This window comes from Arvicola amphibius, chromosome 12, assembly GCF_903992535.2.
Source record: "Arvicola amphibius chromosome 12, mArvAmp1.2, whole genome shotgun sequence".
In the NCBI taxonomy this organism is placed as follows: domain Eukaryota; kingdom Metazoa; phylum Chordata; class Mammalia; order Rodentia; family Cricetidae; genus Arvicola; species Arvicola amphibius.
The window spans coordinates 94016042-94037208 of NC_052058.2; the positions used below are offsets into that span (position 1 = coordinate 94016042).

Genomic DNA, 21167 nt, shown 5'->3' on the forward strand with positions numbered 1-21167 from the left:
TCCTCCATCACTTATTTTTGTTAAGACAGTGCCCCAACAACATGCCCACAGGCCAACCCAGTGTTAATAATCCCACATTGAGACTCTCTTTTCTAGGCTGTATCAAGCTGGCAATGGAAACAATCACTGGGGATGATAAAAGAAAGATTATTTCTGTGTATTTTTTATATATTCAACATATCCCTTTATTTCACAAACCACTTAGCTCACGAGTAACTGCATATTCCTTTTTAGTATAGTTAAGATAAAATGTGTAAAAGTACCAGCAATGCTTCGCCAAAATAAGTCCTTTTCTCTCTGTAGAGCTTTAATTAAAGGCTTATGTCCCCACGTCTGCCATCGTTTGTAGGCCGCTTAGCTCTAATTTTTTATGTAATTTAGACCAGGGGCCATGTTACTTGGTGCTTAAGCTGATTTCATGTATTTAAATGAAGCGGGGGAGATCTCCCCTAGAAAGACTAGCCTGGGTGTGCTCTGATTGCTGTCAATTGCAAATGGTTCCTTCCTATGTGTTGAAATCGTTTTTCTGAATAGCGGTATTAAAGAAAGAGAGCACCAGGCTCTTATTTAACACCTCCAGACAAAAATAAAAATCATTAACAAAGTTGAAGGGATCATACACCTTCACTGGGCATGGGAGAGAGATGGCCATTTTAATGCCCATGTGTTAATTTATATGATGGGATTTTTTCTTTCCCCAAGTGTCACCTCTTCTGAAGAAAATCACATCTGCTAATAAAAAATCATCAAATACATCCCATTAAGATGGGACTGCAGAGATGAAATAGCAGAAAATAGTACCATAATTACACAAATGGTTATCATCTTATTAAGTCCTGCAAAATGTAATAATTTCAGCATCCTTAATTGAATGATTCCATTCTAAATGCTGTTTTGATGCAAATAAGCAGCCTGCACATTCGCCTTCCACTTGCTAACTTTTCTAAGGAGTGAGCTACCTGAAGATATCTGCTCACTCGTTTTTTTCCCTTCCAAATCGTGGGCTTTTGGGGATCTCTCTATCTCCCCCTATCTCCCCGCCCCCATCTGTCCCATGGTGTATGTGGAGGCCACACCACAAACCTGGGGGGGGGTCAGTCTTCGTGTTTTCCCTTGTTTCAGGCAGGGTGTTTTCTTTGTTGTTCATAGCCCAGGAGCTCCTGTCTCCCGACCCATCTCCCCACAGGAGTACTAGAATTACAGACACCCATAGGAACATATCTGGTTTTTATGTGGATTCCAGAGATTTGAACCCAGGCCGTCACACTTTTGTGGCAAGCGATTTTGCTTACTGAACTGTTCTTAGCCCTCGAGTAGGTTGTGGTATAAAAATGTTGTTTACTTCAGAAGCCCTTAGGATTAAAGTCCTTCAGAGAAGAAAGATGTACAGAATTCCAAATGAGGAGTTCCCCAAATACATAGTTTAATTGTGAAATCACATGTGTCTATCAGTCAATGGTGGGTTGTCATATTGCTTTTGCCTCTTGTAACTTTTGCAAATTCCTCTTGCCCTTCCGGAAGTTGAATTAGTCATGATGGAGGCAGTAGCATTTACTGAATGCATCGTGCAGGCTGATTTCTAAAGCAGCTCTTCAGCCCCACAATGGGACATGGGTTAAAGATTCAGCTTTAGAGGACAAAGATGCCAACACTTGGGGCTTGAAAGTTAGCTCAGTCAGTAACTTATTCAAAGACCTGAGTTCAATTCCCAGAACCCACAAAAAGTGCCAGGCATAGAAGCATGATCTTGTAATCCCTGTACTGAGAAGGTAGAGCTAGCAGGCCAAACAGCCTAGCCTAATCAAGGAGCTCCAGGCCAGTGAGAGACCCTGTCTTAAAAGGAAAAAGGTGGACAATACCCAAGGAAGGGCACCTGGACTCTTGAGGTTGACCTCTGGCCTCTGCATACTCACCACATTTGTGCTTCCACACATGAGTGCACACGCACACACACACACACACACACACACACACAGAGAGAGAGAGAGAGGGGGGGAGGGAGGGAGGGAGGGAGGGAGGGAGGGAGGGAGGGAGAGAGGGAGAGAGAAGAAACCCATATTTAAAGTACAGTTGTTGATCAAAAACCACCTTGCACTATCTTCGGCAATTTTCCCATCTTAACCTAGAGTTTTCTCACCTCCCAGGAATGTTCCCACATCCCACCTGCTGCATGACCAGGAATGGAAATTAATTTAAACTGAAGCCTATGAAAATATAATTAGTAAAAGACTCTGATGCCAAAATAAAGTTTGCCCCTGACTTGCATAGGCAAAGAGTTTTTAAGAAATACATCCTCGGTGTGCATTAGAATCTGTGTGTGTAGATAAGTAGAGCTGAGAATGAGCCCTTCTCAGATGCTGTCCCTTCCTCAGTTTGTGCTTCTACAAGGACGCCTTTCAAACCCACAAGCCCTACCCTCACCCCTTGGCTCATCTCCCCTCTCTATAGATCAATAAGCCTAGGAAATTGAAGGAGCTTGGGGCCTGATCACAGGGCCAGGGCCTTGGGTGAGGCTAGAGCCACATGTAGCACAGTCATGAAGTATCAGTAATTGTTTTTATCCCATTAAGTGTGAAAAACTAGGAGGTAAAAAGTTGGAAGTTAAATCTAGCCCCTGGGTCAGCATGCAGACAGATGACTTTCTACACCATTTGGTATAAAGCAGTGGTGGCCTCACAATCACCCTGAGCCCCTGAGCTTCTGAAAGCATCACACAGTTCACAGCTGCCCGAGGGACCAGATGTAATATATTCTGGAGGAGCTTTTGTGGAGGTTGACCTAAACTGTCTTGATATTGAGACCATGTCCATACAGATGTAATGGAATAGAAATCTAAGAATCATGGTTTCCTGTAAATGAACACCAGCCTCTAGTCAGGCTTTCTCTGTTCAAATCTCTGTCCTGCATTTGGATGATGATATATCGTCCCTACTGCCTCAGGGTGCATCTTTATGGTGGGTCTCTGCACCATTCCCTAGCATTAGGTCAAGCACACCAGGTCTGTGTGTAACAACTTTGCAGAGCGGCTGGCACCGGTAGTGTAGGAGTTGACTGGTTTTGTTTATTTGTGTGTGTGGGAAAGAGGACCACATGCAACTGTGTGTGAGCATACTCGAAAGACTGGCGGTCAACCTTAATTGTCCCTACTTGTCCACATTCACATTGGATTGTTTTTGGGACAGGGTCTCTCACTGGCAGAGGGTGACTGCACACATGATCCCACAGGGATCTGCATTACAAGAATTAAAAGCCCATACCACCACACATGACTTTTTTACATGAGGGCTTAGGGGCAAACTCAAGCCATGTTGCCTGCGTGGCAAGCACTTTACTGAGTAATCCAGCTCCCCAACCCAGTCAGCCCTTTTATGATCAGTATTGTTGATGTCCCACTGGTAGATTAGAAAGGCAGTGTTTAAGTGTTCCTTCCAGTGGTACCTCTCCACATGCGTGGGGCAAGTTCAGAGAAACTATCCCTCAGAATCCCATCTATAAGACATCAAGACTTCATGACATTCTCTCTGATGTTCCTTTTAGAGCTTTGCCATCCAGAGCTACAGTATTGCAGCTTAAAGGGGGAAAACCGAGACAGGATTGTAGTGATATTTCATTTGTATTTTATTTAATAAATAAATTTTGCCTTAAGGTCAGAGAGTACTGATCAGGCTTACAGAACAGGCAGTGGTGGCATACACCTTAATCCCAGTAGTCACACTAGTTTGCCATAGAAACCGAGTGCTAGTGGTGTACATCTCTAATCCCAGCACTAAAGAGGAATATAAGACAGGAGGAGACAGCTCTCAGACACAGTCTCAGTCTGAGGATTGTTAGAGGCAGGCTCACCATTTCAGACTGAGGTAGAGGTAAGAGCCTGTGGTTGACTGTTTTGTTTTTCTGACCTTCCGATTGAACCTCAATTTCTGTCTCTGGATTTTTGTCCATCGTGCTACACAAGATCACCTGCAACCCAAGCTGGGCTCAAAGTAATTATATAGCTAAGGATGACCTTGAGCTTTTATTGTCTTGCTTTCACCTTGTAAGGGCTAGGATTTTAGATGTGTGACATCATGCCTGGCTTGTGTGGAGCTAGGGTTGAACCCTGGTCTTGCTAGGCAAGACTTCCACCAACTGAGCAGCATGCCCAGATGGAAGAAATGTTTTTAACATGAGACTTAGAAATGTGTCTTGGTAATGTAGTTCCCTGGGCATACATCTCCATTCTCCTCTTTCGATTATGGGAAGAATGGGGAGAAAAGGACACTTTCTTAGAGAGTTATTTCTTTCAGTCTAGGAAAGGGTCATGAGACCTAAATATGATTCAAGTATAGTCCCGTGTTCTTATTAAAATAACTTATGGCAAAAGTCTGTGACTCCAAAGGAGTTATAGCTCCTTAGACTTTAATGTTTCCTAATACCCTGGTGTGAATGGCTCCATTATAAAGTTTTAAAACCAAAGCAGTTAATCTTGAAATCATGCCTAGAATCAGGCACCCTATAAGTAGTCCTGTCGTTCAAAGCTGGGGTTGTATTTCTGGAAATGGGCTCTCTTAATTAAAACCTGTAATGAAGTCAGATGATGAAGACAAAGTAGAATAAAGTAAACACACACATTTATATTCCCACATAATTGTATACATTCAGTCGCAGCAATGCGCTTATTACAGAGCGTGCCATTACTGTGAGGACTGCAAAAGGTCTTTGGAGAGTAATGAATAAGAACTTCTAGTGTCTTCTTGCTGCAGGGGGCAGAAGTCCATGAAGACTTACGAGAGGATGAAGAAGACAGAGTTGCTGACTCCACGCTTCAGAGCCACGCGATAGGTAAGCATCCATGTGTTGCTTGATGGTCTTTTCCTTCCATACGTTTTCTTGGTGCATCGCTGGAGTCCGTCTCTCATGCCTCCCTCTGATGCCGTGGTTTCCAACCATGGGGGCTTGAAAGACGCTTTCACAGGGGTTGCCTAAGACTTCCAGAAGACACAGGTATTTCCAGTGTGATTCTTAACAGTAGCAAAATTACGGTTCTGAAGTAGCAATAAACATAATTTTGTGGTTGGGTTCACCAATACATGAAGAATTGTATTAAAGGGTTGCAGCCTTAGAAAGGCTGAGAAGCACTGCTCTATAGGGTAAGAGGTGTACATTTTCCTTAGAAAGGTTGGGTGTTAAGTTAGTTATGTTCCCACTGCTGCGCAAGACACCTGACAAAAGCCACTTCAGAAAGAAAGGGTTTTGTTTGGGGTCACAGTTGAGGGCAGAATCCATCATGGTGGGGAAGGCACGGTGGTAGGAGCATGAGACAGCTGGTCATGTGGCATCCACCCTCAGGAAGCAGAGAGATGGACGCTGGTGCTCAGCCCACTTTATTCTCCATTTTATTCAGTCTGGGACCCCCACCATGGATGGTGCTGCCCCTTTTAAGGTGGGTCTTCTCACCTCACCCTAATGTAGATAATCTCTCATACAGAGCTTAGCCTGATCTGGCTAGTTTCTCCCAGGCTTGTCTCTTTGGTGACCCTAGATCCTGTCAAGTTGACAATATTAACTGTCACGCATGCTCTTCTGGGCATGGAGCTACCTCAATTGATGGAGTCCTTGCTTGGCATTCACAAGGCCTAGGGTTTCATCCCCAGTACCACAAAAGGAAAGCAAAGCCAAAACAGTGAAGCCCAGGGTCTCAGAGCCACACCTGTGAGGGAAACATGGCTGTTTGTAAAGGCGAAGAGTGTGAGCTGAGGAGGAGTATGTGCTTCTGTTATATAAGTAGAAGTGACAGCGGGGACGAATGACTCTTTTTCTAAGAAGAGAATCAACTTACAGACTAACACTTTCTAGAATGGTCTCAAGAAGCAACTCTTACAAAGGTCTATTGATTGAAAATATACAGTGGTTGCTTTCTGAAATGGAACATGTTTTAAAAATTTAGATGTTTCCCATATAGAACTGTCTTAGTTTCTTACCTGCTGCTATGATAAAATATTTTGACAAAGACATCTTATGAGGGAAAGGGTTCATTTATACAGTTCACAGGCTCAGTCCATCCCTGCTGGGGAGTCACAGCAGCAGGGCCCGGAAGCAGTTGGTTGCCTTACATCCAAAGATGTGAGTGATAATTGCATGGCTGTTCCCCGCCTCCATTTCTCCATTTATCCAGTCTAGGGCCTTCTGCCTGTGGAATTGCTGCGGGAGCACATTCTGCTCCAATAGCCTTTAAGAGACCACGCCCAAGTGAGCTGGTACCTTAAAGGCTATTGGCTGAAGGAGCAGGGAGTGCTCCCACAGGATGGAATGGCTCTTTCCACATCAATTAATCATTATACTCCCTTGCAGACACAGCCAGAGACAGTCTTCCCAGATGATTCTAGGTTTTATCAAGTTGAAAATTAACACTAATCATTACAAGACCCAAATAGAAAAGAAAATTCGAATGCCAAGACCTTCAACACAGTTTTTCATCATTTCTGTTGAAATCCCTAAATATAGATAGACCTGAATTAATTTCAACTTGTTAGGTGGCTCTTTTAAAAAAAAAAATAAAAAGTTATAACTATACAGAAAGCCTGATTTTGCTGTCGGAGGTAAAATGAATCCACAAGGGCATACCAGGTAGCTCCCTTCTCCCAAGTCCCTGAGAGGGCTCCAACCCTAAACCCAGCCCAGCTGTGCCTCTTAGAGTTATGCATGATACCAGACATGAAAGGGCACACGTTCCCAAGGACGTGGGATCCAATGCCCTGTTCAGCACCTGGGAGGAGACCACGATGGAGGAATTTCTGTGACTTTGATCTTTGTGAGGAGGCTGAGGAAGCAACTAGTTTCCAGTCACCAGACCACCTTGGACACTTGTGACATTCAGTGTTCTTCAGGAGATTCCAAGAGCTGTGAGCATGGGTGTGCTGGCTAGTCACCTCAGCATGGGATGATGGGATGGATGGCCCCAGATCACACAGAGACGGAGCAGACAGTACCAGTTTCTTAGATTCTCTTATTGCTGAGAAAAAAAAAACACCCCGACAAAAGCCTCTTCAGGGGCAAATGGGTTTATTTTGGCTCATGGTTTGAAGATGCATCCCATCATGGTGGAGAAGACACTGCAGCAGGAGCCTGAAGCAGCAGATGCCATTGTCTCCACCCCCAAATGGAGAACAGTGAGTGTCTACATGCTGGCACTCAGCTCCTTAGCTCCCGTCTCCAGTTTCTATAGTCTGGAACTTCCTGCCTACAACTAAGTTACATCTTTCTACATCAACAAAATCAAATAATCCTCCATGAGCATGCTCAGAGCCTTGGACTCCCAGGTGATTCTAGATCCTGTCACCACTGAATATTAAGTCCTAAGCATGACTCCCTTAAAGGGTGGCCAGCGTCCAAGATTCTCTATGTCCATTGCTTTCCCTGGGATGCCCTGAACTGCCAGCTTCCAGCACTGCCAGCTCTGAATGCCCCATTTTTCCAGCATCCCCAGCCGTCTTCAGCAAACTATAATTTACAGTGTGTCTCGGAGTGTTGTTGTACCCATTCAGCTTAATGAGACCAGCACACAATTATTATTCTTTTCATCGGTAATTAGGAATACAAAAGTCTTCACAAAGAGCTGAATGAATGTAGTCTGAATCGGATTATTATTCCAAGACATCCTTTTATTATGGTTGTCAGTGTGAATGGATTTAATTGGTACCAGTTCAGCACAGTTAGCTAATATGCAAGTTAAATATGGTTTAGTGGTCTTCAAGCATGATAGTCTGTAAAGCCCTGCTGAATCTCCTTTTTCCCAGTAATGAAGTTTTTGTGCCTGTAAAAAAAATAAAAAATAAATACATAGCAGGCCAAAGATACAGTTCTGTGGCAGAACATGTGCCAGTGTGCTCAAAGCCTGATGTTCAGGCCGCGCCGCTGCAAAATTTAAATTGAGTTAAGAAGGACCGGGAGTGCAGTTCAGTTGGGAAGTCTAGTAGACATCTCTGGCATCACATAAACCAAGCATGGTACTGTATTCAAGGTTATCCTTTGCTACATAGTGAGTTCAAGGTCAACCTGCATTATATAAGACAGCATCTTAAAACAACAACAGCTTAAAAGAAGAAGCAAAACACAGGAGAAAGAAGCAGCCGTAGCAACACAAACACAGATGTATGCACTCACATGTAATGTTAGAGGCTGACTTTTTGCTGGAGAACTATGGCTAGTGTAAGTAGTTTTAGTAGATTTACAATTCCTTTTTGATCGCCACCATTTTGTATGTTGGCATCTTCAACTGTAATTAGAGCGACACAAAATTCCGTCCCTCCATCTTAGTCGCCAACCTTCCAGTGCTCTGTAGCTGCAGACTCTGCACACATAGCCCCTTTCTCGGCATCTGCTGGATGACAATGCTTTAGAAAATTGATGGGAGTCACCAAACTGTGCCTCTGACGAGTTGCCTATGTCGTCAGACCACCATAGACCCTTCTTCGCCGTCACAGAAGCACTGCACATAAAATGCTGTGGACTCAAGAAGACAGCAGCAGTAGCAGCAGATCCTAACCTAATCCCCCAAGCAATAAAGTCATCCCTTAGAGAATTCCTGTCTCAAACAGGAAGAGAGGCATTGTGGCACTTTGATGTCACCAGAAGCCCTCTTGAATTTTTTCTCCCTGTGCCATCAACAATAACACCAACAATACCACATAGGCTTCTTGTTTTTAATCCCCTTGCCTTGGGCTGTAAACTGAGTCCTGCCTCTCTAGGCATTTGCACTGAGATGAAAGTCTGAGGAAGGGTGACACTTTCCAGGTCCCCAGCAGGCTCTCTCTAATACAGTGTCACTGAGAAATGGATCGCACGGCTAACCCTAGCTGCAGAGGGTGCTGGGAAAGTACACGCCTTCCTCCCAGATTCTCTTGTTTGAAGTGGCAGAAAGACAAAGACTGATGCCAGTTCTGAGCTAGCTATCACTGGGAACATTTTAAAGGTTCTTCCCACCTGGGACTGGATGAGAGTCACTAATGTTTACTGCTCTATCTGTATCCCATCAGAGTGAATATTTATTTTCCACCCTGAGGATCCTAAGCACAGTATTATACATTTTGCAATATTTTATAGCCATAATATAATATTTTCAGTAACAGTGCCTGAACAATTCTAAGTATGTGTCTCTTCAGAATCAAATGTCAGCTAGCACCTTTTCAAACAAAGAAGTTATAACTGGAAAGTTTGTGTTTCTGTGGCTCAGGGTGATTGTGTTGTTTTAATCAGAGTGGCGAGAGTTAATTATAAAACAAAATATTGTTAACTAAACTGGATCCAGACTGATATGCAATATTTATAAATTAAGGGGCTGGAGCAATAGCCCAGTGACTAAGAGACCATACTGTTCTCATCGAGGACCTGAGTTCAATTCCCAGCACCCACATTGGACAGCTCAGATGTACCTGTAATTCCAGCTGCAGGAAATCTGACCCCTCCTCCTTGTTTTCCTGAGCCCCACTCTTCTGTGAGCATACACTCACATAGACACGCATACATGTGCATCAATAAAGTGAAAATGTATGTAAAAAATTGTGAATGAAGTAAAATAATGGCACTCATCCTTTTTTTAAAAAAATAATCCTTATAAATTATCGTTATAACACAGACTCCTGTGTTAATGAGCAGCAAGAAAATGGCTAGCCTAATTTACTAGCAGTACTAGCATAAATGATTTTCTTTTCTGCTTTTTAACTACCATGGACTTATCCTTTACATTATCCTAATTGTCTACTAGTGTTAAACACTTTCAAAGAACTGAAATACTGTTGTCTCGTACTGAAATTATCATCCAGTGGGGATAGATAGTTCAATTGATGAAGGTGCTTTGCAAGCATGAGGACCTGGATTTGATCTCCAGAACCAAAGTAAAGAAGCTGGGTGTGGTGGTGCATGCTTCTGATCTTAGTACTGGGAAAGATCTCTGGGCTCAGTAAACATCCAGCCTAGCCTACTTATTTTAATGAAAGTTATTAAACTAAACATATGCACCCCAATGTGAACACACACAGGTCCACAAGCACATACAAAGAAAGAAAATCTCAGCCAACGATGAACTTCAAAAATAATTCCCATGGTTGCGAGGTAGCCAGTGGGTGGCACTTGCCACCAAGCCTGCTGGCCCAAGTTCAGTATCTGGGTATCACAATGAAATGAGGAAGCAGAGTCCTACAAGCTGACCACACATGTGCTGTGTATGTCTGTACATATATATATATATATATATATATATATATATATATATATATATCCATGTAAATAAACAGATGTAATAACTAACTAACTTAAAGTAATACAAGTGTTTGAAAATTCTTTAAATTGAAATAGGAGGTTCAGAAATTCCTGAGAGAGAGAGAACGAGAGAGAGAGAGAGAGAGAGAGAGAGAGAGAGATCTTTGAGGATTTTGAGAAAGAAGTTATACAGAATCTAGCACTGCCCACAAAAATACACGACCTAGAATGAACAGCTATCTGGTAACCCTGTGAGTATACATTTTGGGGGCTGACAGGTGAATGAGCCCTATCTCATCTCTCCAACTGCCTAGCTCTGTTTCTGTGTTTCTGGTCTCTTCTGTAGAGACTTGACAGTCCCAGAGCAAAACAAAGGACAGGGTCCCACTCTAACCACCCAACTTTCCCCGGACAGCTGTAGTTCATTGCTTTGCAGCTAGCACTTAGTCTAATGTTTATTAAATTTGCTGTTTAACAATTTCATACATGTACCTAAGAGGTTCCGGTTGCTCTCACCCTCTATGCTCTCTCTTATCTCCTTCACAACCCTCTCCTCCCTTCATGTCTTTTTGCTTTGTTTTCAGGCCACTGATTCAGACCAAGGTCTTCTGTAGAACTCTAGGTTGGTAACTAGTCATTATGGCTGATAAACTGTCTGTTGGGTTTACGATTAAACACAATGGCTGTCCTTCCTCCAGTACCCATTAGTATCCAGTACTTCATCGGGGAGGAGAAGAACTCCATAAGCCCCTCCCTGATCCATGACTGCCTTGAACAGGCCCAGTGCAGGCAGCTGCAGCTGTGACATTGTGTTAGTAATGGCCATGTCATGCCCAGAAGACAGCATTTCACAGACTTTCTCCCTATTTTCTGGTTCTTATGTTCTTTCCAATCCCTCTTCCATCATGTGCCCTGATCCTTAGTGGGATGGTATAAATGTGTTCAGAGAATTCTCTTTGCCATCCCAAGAACTGATATTTTCCCAAAGGGATTATCCTAGCCCAATATGTTACCTCCTCTTCCCTTCTTGCCCAGCCTGGCCTGACTTACAGAATGGGGGTGGAGGGCATGGTGATCAGAGGTCCCTTTGAGTGCTTTACCTCCATCCACCTGTGTGTTTCCAATTTCTCAGGGTGTCTCACACTCTTATTCCTGCCTTCTCCTAGACTTCAGCTAGTATGGAAAGATAAGTTGCATCACTATAGAAACAGACTAATCAGGACTGTCTCATATCGGATATTTGCATTACAACAAGCACTCAAGGAAACGTTTATCCCTAGTTAAGAGCAGTTCTTGGGGGCTATAGGTCTGAGGCAATCAAAGTACTTGTTTGGGCAAATGGTGAGGTGAGGAAGAAAAACAGCTCTGAGGTCCACCTTACATAAGGGACAGAAAAGGTTTGGGTTGGTTTTTTTTTTCTCATAATCTTACTTCTACCATAAAGCTTAAATGTGAGACACAGCTATGTTGAGCCAAACACAGTGAAGTGGGACCAGCTTGGACAGGGTCCATTTTACCTCTCTGGGACACAGACTGGTCCTTGTACCTGCTTCATCCTCCATATTGCATCTAACTTAGTCCACAGTCCAGAGTGCAGTTCAGTGGGGGCAGGAGCAACAGAGGAGGCATAAGATGGATGATTGTCACTGTGGAAGTAACTGGATAGTGGGTTCAAATGAGTTAGAATGGATGCAGCAGCTTCCTTGCGCAGCAGAGGAGAAGCGGTTCGGCTTCGTGCCAACCTTATTATAACAGTGCTTGTTTCCTTGCTTGTAGGAGGAAAGCAAAGTCTCACAGGCTCTTCATATGACTTTCCTTTAATTGAGAAGAAGAAGCAGGAGAGTGGTACCTGCCCCATAGTATCAAAACCCTGATAGAATATTCTTAACCATAGTTGTCCATGGTGAATCTGGATTATTGTCAAATTTTGTGTTAGTTCCAAGATTGTATTCCTCTCACCAAAAATACAGGATTAACTGAGAAGCCCTAATTTTCAGGGATTTGAACAAGAGTGGGATTTCTTTATGAGAGAATATTTGTGTGTGTGCATGAGTGGATGTGATCATGTGCACATGAATGAATGCATGTGGATAGGTCTCAGGCACTCTTCTGCCTGTGCACACGTACATATACAACCCCTGTTCACACAGCCATGCACATGCCTGCCCCTTGTCCACTCCCACACACCAAATAAGCCAAAAAGACTGCATGTCAATGACAACCAGCATTCCTAGCTCTCGCTCTCTCTCTCTCTCTCTCTCTCTCTCTCTCTCTCTCTCTCTCTCTCTCTGTCTCTCTGTCTGTCTCTCTGTCTGTCTCTCTGTCTGTCTGTCTCTCTCTATATTATATATATATATATGTACGTATGTATATATATATATATATATCCATATACATGTTAAGTCTGCAGTGTTTGACAAAAGCATTAGCTTGAGATGAGAGGCAATTACTAAAACCAATCAGGTGAGGATTTTGACAAAGGCAGGAGCAAATATTGAGTTACTGATGCCACGTGACTAAGAAAAGAGACAGAAACAGGGCGCTCTTGGCTTGAACAGTAGATGTGCATCAGAAAGACAAATTGAGAATTTTTGAGAAATCCATTGTAATGCAGGGCCGATCTGGGCACCTTTAACAATATTTTACAGCACAACTTTTAAAAGTCAATTTATTCCAGACACTTATCCACAAGACTCCATATGGATTTACCTTGGTTTTGTGTGTTTGTTTGTTTGGGTTTTGTTATTGTTCTGTTTCATACATTCTGGAGACTGAGTCTTATGCAGCTCTGGCTGGCCTCAAGCTTGCTGTATAGCTGAGGAGAACCTTGAAGTCTTGATCATCTTGCCTCTGCCTACTGAATGCGGGACTACAGACACAGACTACTATACCCAGTCCATACAGTGCTGGGGATGGACTCGAACCCACGGCTTTATGACAACTATGCAAGCAAGCACTGAGCTACATCCTCAGCTACCTCATTATTTTTAATTGTCATATAATACTTCCTAGTAGGTCTGTGAGCACACAACTGTGTCATTTACTTTCTATTGGTAGTTATTCAGACATTATTGGACAATCACATAGGTGATGTTAAATATTTTAAAATCCTTTAAAACACATTTTTAGTCTTCAAAATGCCCACGTTTATGTTATATACCTGGATCATACTCACCCACCATTATCTCCTTCCAACTTTATGTCCTCATTTTTACTGTTATTAATAATCCACTGGACACTTTTTAAATAATTAATAGATGTGAATCCAGACCTTAGTGCTTCTAAACAAAAATCTTCAAGTTTTGAAGGTGGATAACGCCCAAGAAAATAACTTATCAATGTCAGTCTTAATTTCTTTCATCAGCCCAAGGTAGGATGAGAGAAGCGTGGTTTAGCCGTCATCTTATCACGAGTGCTGCGTCGGCTCCACTCATTTTGTGCAGGATCAGATAAAAGGATGCTTCCTTTATCTTTGCTCTGCCACCCTGGAGCAGCTAAAAGCTTTTTGAGAAGGGGGAGGGGTCGAGAGAGCTGAGAGGTTAACAGGTTATGAAGCATTGTCCCAGCCAAGCCAGAAGCACTGAATCAATTTCCAATATGTTTCTCACAGAGCTAAAAACCTATGCTCTGGAGATGTTATTGTTTGATTATAAAAGCAGGTGGAATTTGAAGAGAGACTTTCATGCCACCTTGATAAACAGTCTCAGCCTGTAACTCGATTGTGTCAACTCCCAGATGGATGCGAATTATGCTTTCGGGTGACTCTCTGCCCATCTGACACTTAGCATTGAGTTCTCCCTCCTCAAGAGCTCATTGGGAAGGAACTCAGCCTTTGCAAAAACTTAGTTGGAGGCGGTCTCGGTCACCCCACTTCCAAATGAACACATTGCATCTCCAAATATGGCAATTTCCCTGGCTGGTAAACTACTCCTCAGAATGTCACCCATGCCCAAAGCAGGTGTGGATAATTCTGATTTAAAGCAGGTATTAAGGTCAGTTCCTTTCCTATGCGGTATTTGTTTTTATTTATAAACAAAACAAAACCTACTTCTTGGGGCTGTGGAAATGGATGGTTCGTTGACTAAGAATATGTGCTGCTCTCCAGAGAACCCAAGTTTGGTCCCTAGCACTTTCCTCAGGTAGCTCACAGCCACCTGTTACTCCAGCTTTGGGGGATTAGACGTCTAGACTCTGCCAGCACCTAGACTCATTCTCTCTCTCTCTCTCTCTCTCTCTCTCTCTCTCTCTCTCTCACACACACACACACACACACACACACACACACACACACACACACACACAAGTACACACATGAATACACATTATTTAAAAATGATAATAAAACTTCTCAAGGTTGGAAGAGTGGCTCAGATAATAAAATACTTATCATGTAAACACTAGGGGCTGAGTTCAGATCTGCATACTCATTAAAAAGTCAGGTACGATGCCTGTAACCCCAGTGCTGGGGTTCTGGTGAGTCCGAGGTTCTTACTGGCAAACCAGTCCAGTCAAACAATGAATTTCAGACTCAGTGAGCGATGGTTTCTCAAAAACCGAGAGCAATAAAGGAAGACACCTGAAGTCAACCTCTGACCCACCACATGCACCCACACAACTGAGCCCAGCTGTACACAAACACAAGGAAACACACACCTTATAAACACAAAAATTGAGACTTCTCAGTGCTTTTCATACACAGTGCTATAACTTAAATTAGCATATGTACTAGTTACTTAACCACTGTGACAAAATACTTGAAACATAAACATGAGGGAGAAGGGTTTGTGTTGGCTCACAGTTTAGAGGCATACAGTCCATGGCACCTGCTCAAAGCTACAGCTGGGCAGTGTCTATAGTTGCTCACAACATGATATTGACTAAGAAGCAGAGAAGGTCAAGCCAGAGTTTGGTTGGGCTATCGCTCACAAAGTTGATCCCCAGTCACACTTCCTGCAGCAAGGTTCCAACTCCTCTCAACCTCTCAAAGCTCTGCCACCAGCTGGGGACCACCTGTTAAATACATGAGCCTGTGGGAGTGTTTCACATTAAAATGCTACAACATACATTCATTGAGCAAGTCAAAAAGTTTCACTAATGACTTTTTGTACTTTATTAATATTCTCCTCTCCCATTACTTTTATACCCTCTTCCCTTTCCTCTTTCCATATAATCTCCTTTAAACTTTCATGTATATTTAAATCTGGATTCCACATATCTGAGTCTGGTTAATTTCATTTAACATGATAAGTTCCATTATATTTTCTCACAATTGACATTTCATCCTTCTTTATTACTGAATAAACGTGTGTGTGTATGTGTGTGTGTGTATGTGCATGAGTCACATGTTTATCCACTCATCTCAGACACATAGGCCAGTTTAATATTGTATCAGTTACTTTCCATGTTGCTGAGACCTAATACCTGACAAAAGCAACTTAAGTAAAGAAAGGGTTTTTATTGTCTCACAATTGGAGGGTGCAGTTCATCATTGTGGGAAGTCATGGTAGCAGGAGCATGAGGCAGCAGGTCACAGGGCACCCAGGGTCAGGAAGCAGAGAGATGGACGCTGGTGCTCAGCTGACTCTCTCCTTTTCATGCTGTCCTGGATCCCAGCCTTGAAAAGGCACCACCCACATTCAGAGTGGGTCTTCCTAAACTGATTAACCCAATCTAGAAGCTCCCTCACAAACATCCCCAGAGGCTCGTTTCCATGGTGACTTCTCTGTCTCACCAACTTGGTCATCAAGATTAACCAGCACACATATTGTGAGCTTGGGCTTGCAGGTATGGCTATTGCTAATTTAGCAACACTAATGAGACATGTGAGAAGGAGGAACCAATGTCCTGTGGTGTTGAAGCTGAGGTCAAAGAGCCTGAAAGTTTGGATTTTATGATGAGATATAAAACATTTCATCTCTTTTTCTCAAAACTGTCGTCCATAAAGGAGAAGACTATTCTAGAAAACCTCTGGGATTACCATCTAAGCTTCAAACTATCCATGAGTGTCCAAGTTTGCTCCCTGATTCCCCTGAGCCTGTAGGAAGACCACACTTCAGTTGCAGATTCTGAGGACATTATTTTAAAGGTCGCAAAGATTGCACCACCGTTTCTAGACATATAGGCTTTGCCTGTCATGGTAGCCCTGCTCACATGCTAAGGGTTTTCATTCTCATCACGTGCTGTTTTTAGGAGACCTAGGTTGCAGTTCCTTCTTTGCTATCTACCCCATGCTATGGCTTTCAGTAATTCCCCAGGTCTTCTGGAACCTCTACCGCTCTCATCTCCCAAATGGAGACCATAGTAATTGTGTGCTTCTAACAGCATTCTAGGTGCTAGCAGAAGCCCAGTTGTGGGTGTTCCTTGTTATAGTTGCGGTTGCTTGATGAAAGCAGTTGATGAAGAGGTGTATTCATCTTGCTCATATTTCTCCATATGATGGTCACAGCATGTATATAGAAGACTAGACATTTTAAGAATGGAAGGGGTTGGTTTGTCATGGAAACTTCTGGCCATAACCCACATATGTCAGGAAGAAGGCTTGAGAATTCTTTCTGCCCTCAATTACCACATTCCCTGAATGAATGAACGCACCTGACTTCCAACCACTAGTCATATGCCACATTTAACTCAGAGCCATCCACTGTTCACATTCATAATCTTCTTCCCAGCCTGTTCCATGTCGTGCTGCTTACCCCTTTGTCAACCTCCCAGCTGGCAAGGCGACAATCATGGAAGGCACTGTAGCTTCTCCACAGGTAGGAGTGAGTCACCTTCATTCTCTGGTGCTCACACCTCAAGGCTTAGCCATAAACCAATTTCAGTTCAGTTACTAAATATTTATTAGGCTTTGACTCATCCCAGGCAATTGTGCTGAGCCCTCCAGGGATATGAAAATAGAGTCTGGGTTTGATGAGCTTCTCTGATCTGATTCTGAACCAAGATTTTTTATTTACATCTTTTTTTCTTTACATTTAGCCAGAGATTGAATCACTCAATCTCTTGCCTCAATATTGGGCACAAGGAAAGGTCAGTTTCCATGGATGGCTTGGTCCTTGGAGGTGGTTTCCTCCCCCTTAGACATGACCACAAGGGCTTTATCGCTCTAAAGAGTTCTGTCATCATAATGATCAAAACCTTACCTTGCTTTGTAGTTCTTCAATAATGTGAACGTATTCTTCCTGACATCCTGGAAAAGACAAACAACTTCTTTTTAAACAGATGGCTTGTGGAGCCATTGTTTAAATGTCATCTCTGCCACTGTTTACTGCCCTACTTAGTCAGGGAGATATTTGCATATTGAATTCGCTTGAGTGCTGGGTAGATAATGTGAGAGAGATGGGAAGCTTTTGTGGGCGTTGTTTTCTAATAAAACCCCTTTGGAGTTGGGAAGATGGCTCAGCCTAAAGCGTGCTTGCCACACAGGATGGAAGTGTTCTTGGAATCTACATAAAAAAGCCAGACGTGGTGACAAATGTTTATAATCCCAATGTTGGGGAGGAGGAGACAGAGCATCTTAGCCTACTTGAGGGGTTTCAGGCCAATGAGAGACTGTGTCTCAAAAAACAAACAAGACTGATGGTGCATATCAGTCTTGATATCAGGCTATCCTCTGGCTTCCACATAAACATAAAAGTGTGTGTACACCTGAATACACATGAGCTTGTGTGTGTGCGCGCACACACACACACACACACACACACACACACAAGAAAAAACACCTTGGCTGTTACAGTTAGATATGGTCTTGACAGATGATATGACTAAGACTTTTTTCGTTTTCTTTTTGGTGACAGCTGTGGTGGCTTGAATAGGTTATGGTCCCCATAGACTCATGTATTTGAATGCTTGGCTCACATGGGTTAAGAGGTGTGGCCTCGGTGGAATAAGTGTGTCACTATGGAAGCAGGCTTTGAGGTCTCATATCAAGCTACACCCAGTGTGATACACAGACTCCTTCTACTGCCTGCAGATCAAGATGTAGAACTCTCAGCTCCTTCTCCAACACCCTGTCTACAGGCACATTGACATGTCCCACCATGATAATAAGATCTAAACCTCTAAAAGCCACTCCCAATTAAATGTTTTTCTTTCACTAATTTTTTTCACCTTAATAAAATACGCAGGTGAATTGTTTTTTAAAAGATTCCTTTTTTGTGTATACATCTGTATAAGGAGGGGTCTCTACTTATGAATGGAGGTGCCCTTGAAGCCCAGAGGAGGGGTTGCATCCCCTAGAGCTGTAGTTGCAGATGGTAGCGAGCTGTTGGACATGGCTGCTGGGAATTGAACGTGGGTCCTCTGCAAAAGCAGTATGCACTCTTCACTACTGGACCATCTCTCCGGTTCAGGATGGCTTTCTTTTTAAGATTTTATTTTTATGTTTAATCATATGTACACTGAGCCATCTCTGCAGCCCCAGCAGACTGGCTTTGCTTAATTCTTCACAGTGTTTTCCAAGATTATAATGAGATTTGCAGCAGTCTAGTCTAGTTTCCCAGTAGTCTCTGTGACAAGGATTCAAGGTCAAGTAAATGATCAAAAAGTGCAGGAAAGAGCAAGAAAGGACATCCGTCAAGGAAGAAAAGCAGCCAGCAAAAGACACGCTGTCACACCTGCTGTCCCCACAATGAGCTATATACTTTACACACTCAGTATAAAACAAAACACATGTCCTCTTGCTCAAAAGTTATTAGAGGGCCAGCAAGATGGTTCAGAAGGTAAAGGTGCTTGCTGCAAAACCTGACAGCTGAATTCAATCCTTGGATCCTACTATAGAAGAAAACAGACTTCACAAAGTTGTCTTTTGACCTATACTTGTGTGTCATGGCATATGAACACCCGTGTGCATAATTACATGCCATATATGCATGTTTAAACACACAGGATGCTAAAGTTGCTAAGAATTTTAATGGCTGGAGAGATGGTTCAGTTGGTAAAATGCTTGTCTTGCAAGCACGAGAACCTGTGTGCCATCTACAGAACCCACAGAAAACGATCACGAAGAAGAGGCACGCTCTTGTCACCCCAGCACTGGGGAGGAGGAGGAGGGTCCCTGGGCTCGCTGGCCAGTCAGCCTGGCCTCCTTGGCAGAGAGGAAGTTGAACAGTGACAAACAGTGTCTGAGAGAGGACAGTCGGAAGTTGTCCTCTGGCCTTCACACACACGTTTACCTATGAGCACATAGACACACAGACAGACTTGTAAGACAGTAACAGTAGCAGACAGAACCTCTCTGCTGTCATACATGTCACTGACCATGGCTGCCATATTAGGTGTCAGCTTAGCTTGTGAGGAAGTCTGGAGTCAGAGCACAAGGTCTTAGCATTCTTCCTCCTGAGGAGTCGTCACCACTTCCTCCCATTGTGGACACAGGGTGGCTTCTGTCAAAGAAGCCCAAGCAATGCTGTTTCTGGGCACAGACTCAAGGAGTGGGGTCCAAGGAGAGTCGGCAGGTCACTATCAGTACCTAATAGGCTACCAAATGCCAAGATAAGAGTACACAGCTACTTATACCCCCAAGCAGGGTCAAATGTCTCTAATAGTGAGCCACAATTTAGTGCACACACCTGCAAAGTCCTTCAATGGCTAATCTCAGTGGTCAACTTAATGAATATAGACTCACCCAAGACACAGGTGTCTGAACTTGACTGTGAGGGTTGTCTTATTACATTAATTGAGGTGGCAATCCCACCCACTGTGGGTGTCATGGTTGGTTTTTCTGGGCCAGATCCCTGCAGCGTGTGGAGGGAACAGTCATTGGTTTCTGCTTTCTGACTGTGAATGAGAGGTGACCAGCTGCTTCAAGCTCCTGCTGTTGTAACTTCACAGCCATGACAGACTGTGACCTTGATCCATGAGGATGCAACAAGAAAAGAAACTAAGACCGGTCCCAGACAGGAAAATACTCACCTCTGGTCTGTGTTGTTTGCCTGCTTCTTAGCCAGCTCTCGGGATACCTGCCATTTTTATGTATAGGAAGTCAAACGTGAGCCATGATCTGTGTTTCTAAATCATGGGTAATATTTGTTTGCAAATAAAAGTGTTATGACCCCAGAGCACTGGGTTTTTTGTCCCCCATGAGCCTCATTTATCTCTTCAGGAAATAGAGCTAGGATTAGTCTCGAGCTGAGTCTGCGAGATCTGAGACCTCTATCTCAGACGCATCCAGAGAGCAGTTTGGACATTATTTCATTCCATCTCTGAATCACTGCAGCTTCTCTGAGAACTTGGGAAAGGAAGTTAGGGAGACAACTTTTGGTGAACTATTTGCTGCTCGAGAGTCAGAACCTGAGTTGGACCCCAGAACCATCTAAAAAGCCAGACATGGAGGTATGCACTTGTAGAGAGGCAGAGACAAGTAGATTCCAGGAGTCTAAGTGGTCAGTCTACAAGATCTAGGCCAATAAGACCAATAAGAGACCCAATCTTAAAAAAAAGTCAAGATCACAAGATGAATGCTGCCTAAAGCATGATACTTGACAGGTTGACCCCTGACCCACACGGACACTTGCATGCACATGTATACTCATATACACAAATACACACATGCTCATACATGCTTGGGGAAAGGTAATGTTAACAGGTTTCCTTCTGATGAGCATGCCCTACGTAAGGTGCTTATGTCCTTTGAGCTGGATGATGTCCCCATCCTGTTTCCCGTCATCCATCATTTATGTGAGCTCTCAACACCAGCCTCTTAACTACTGCAGGGGTTTATTTTATGGATTTTATGTGTCAGCATGAAAAGTCATGGAGAACCTAGATACCTGTTCAAACAAGTCATTCTGTGTGTGTTGGGAGTGAAGTTAACTTTTAGTTTGATAAATGGGGAAAGCGGGTTACTCTCCATGATGTGGGCCTCATTCAAGCAGTGGAAAATCCAAGTAGAAGATGGAAACTGATAATTCCAATTCCTAGGGAAAGAAAGTTGC

At 43.2% G+C, this 21167-nt stretch overlaps 1 protein-coding gene across 1 annotated transcript in view; it reads left to right on the forward strand.

The window, feature by feature from the left end:
- The window catches only part of Nckap5 (NCK associated protein 5), a 799776-nt gene that overhangs the window by 692447 nt on the left and 86162 nt on the right, over positions 1-21167 (forward strand). Inside the window, exon 13 of the mRNA XM_038349244.1 lies at positions 4743-4821. Coding sequence (XP_038205172.1) covers positions 4743-4821 — 79 coding nt within the window. The remainder of the gene's footprint in view (positions 1-4742; positions 4822-21167) is intronic.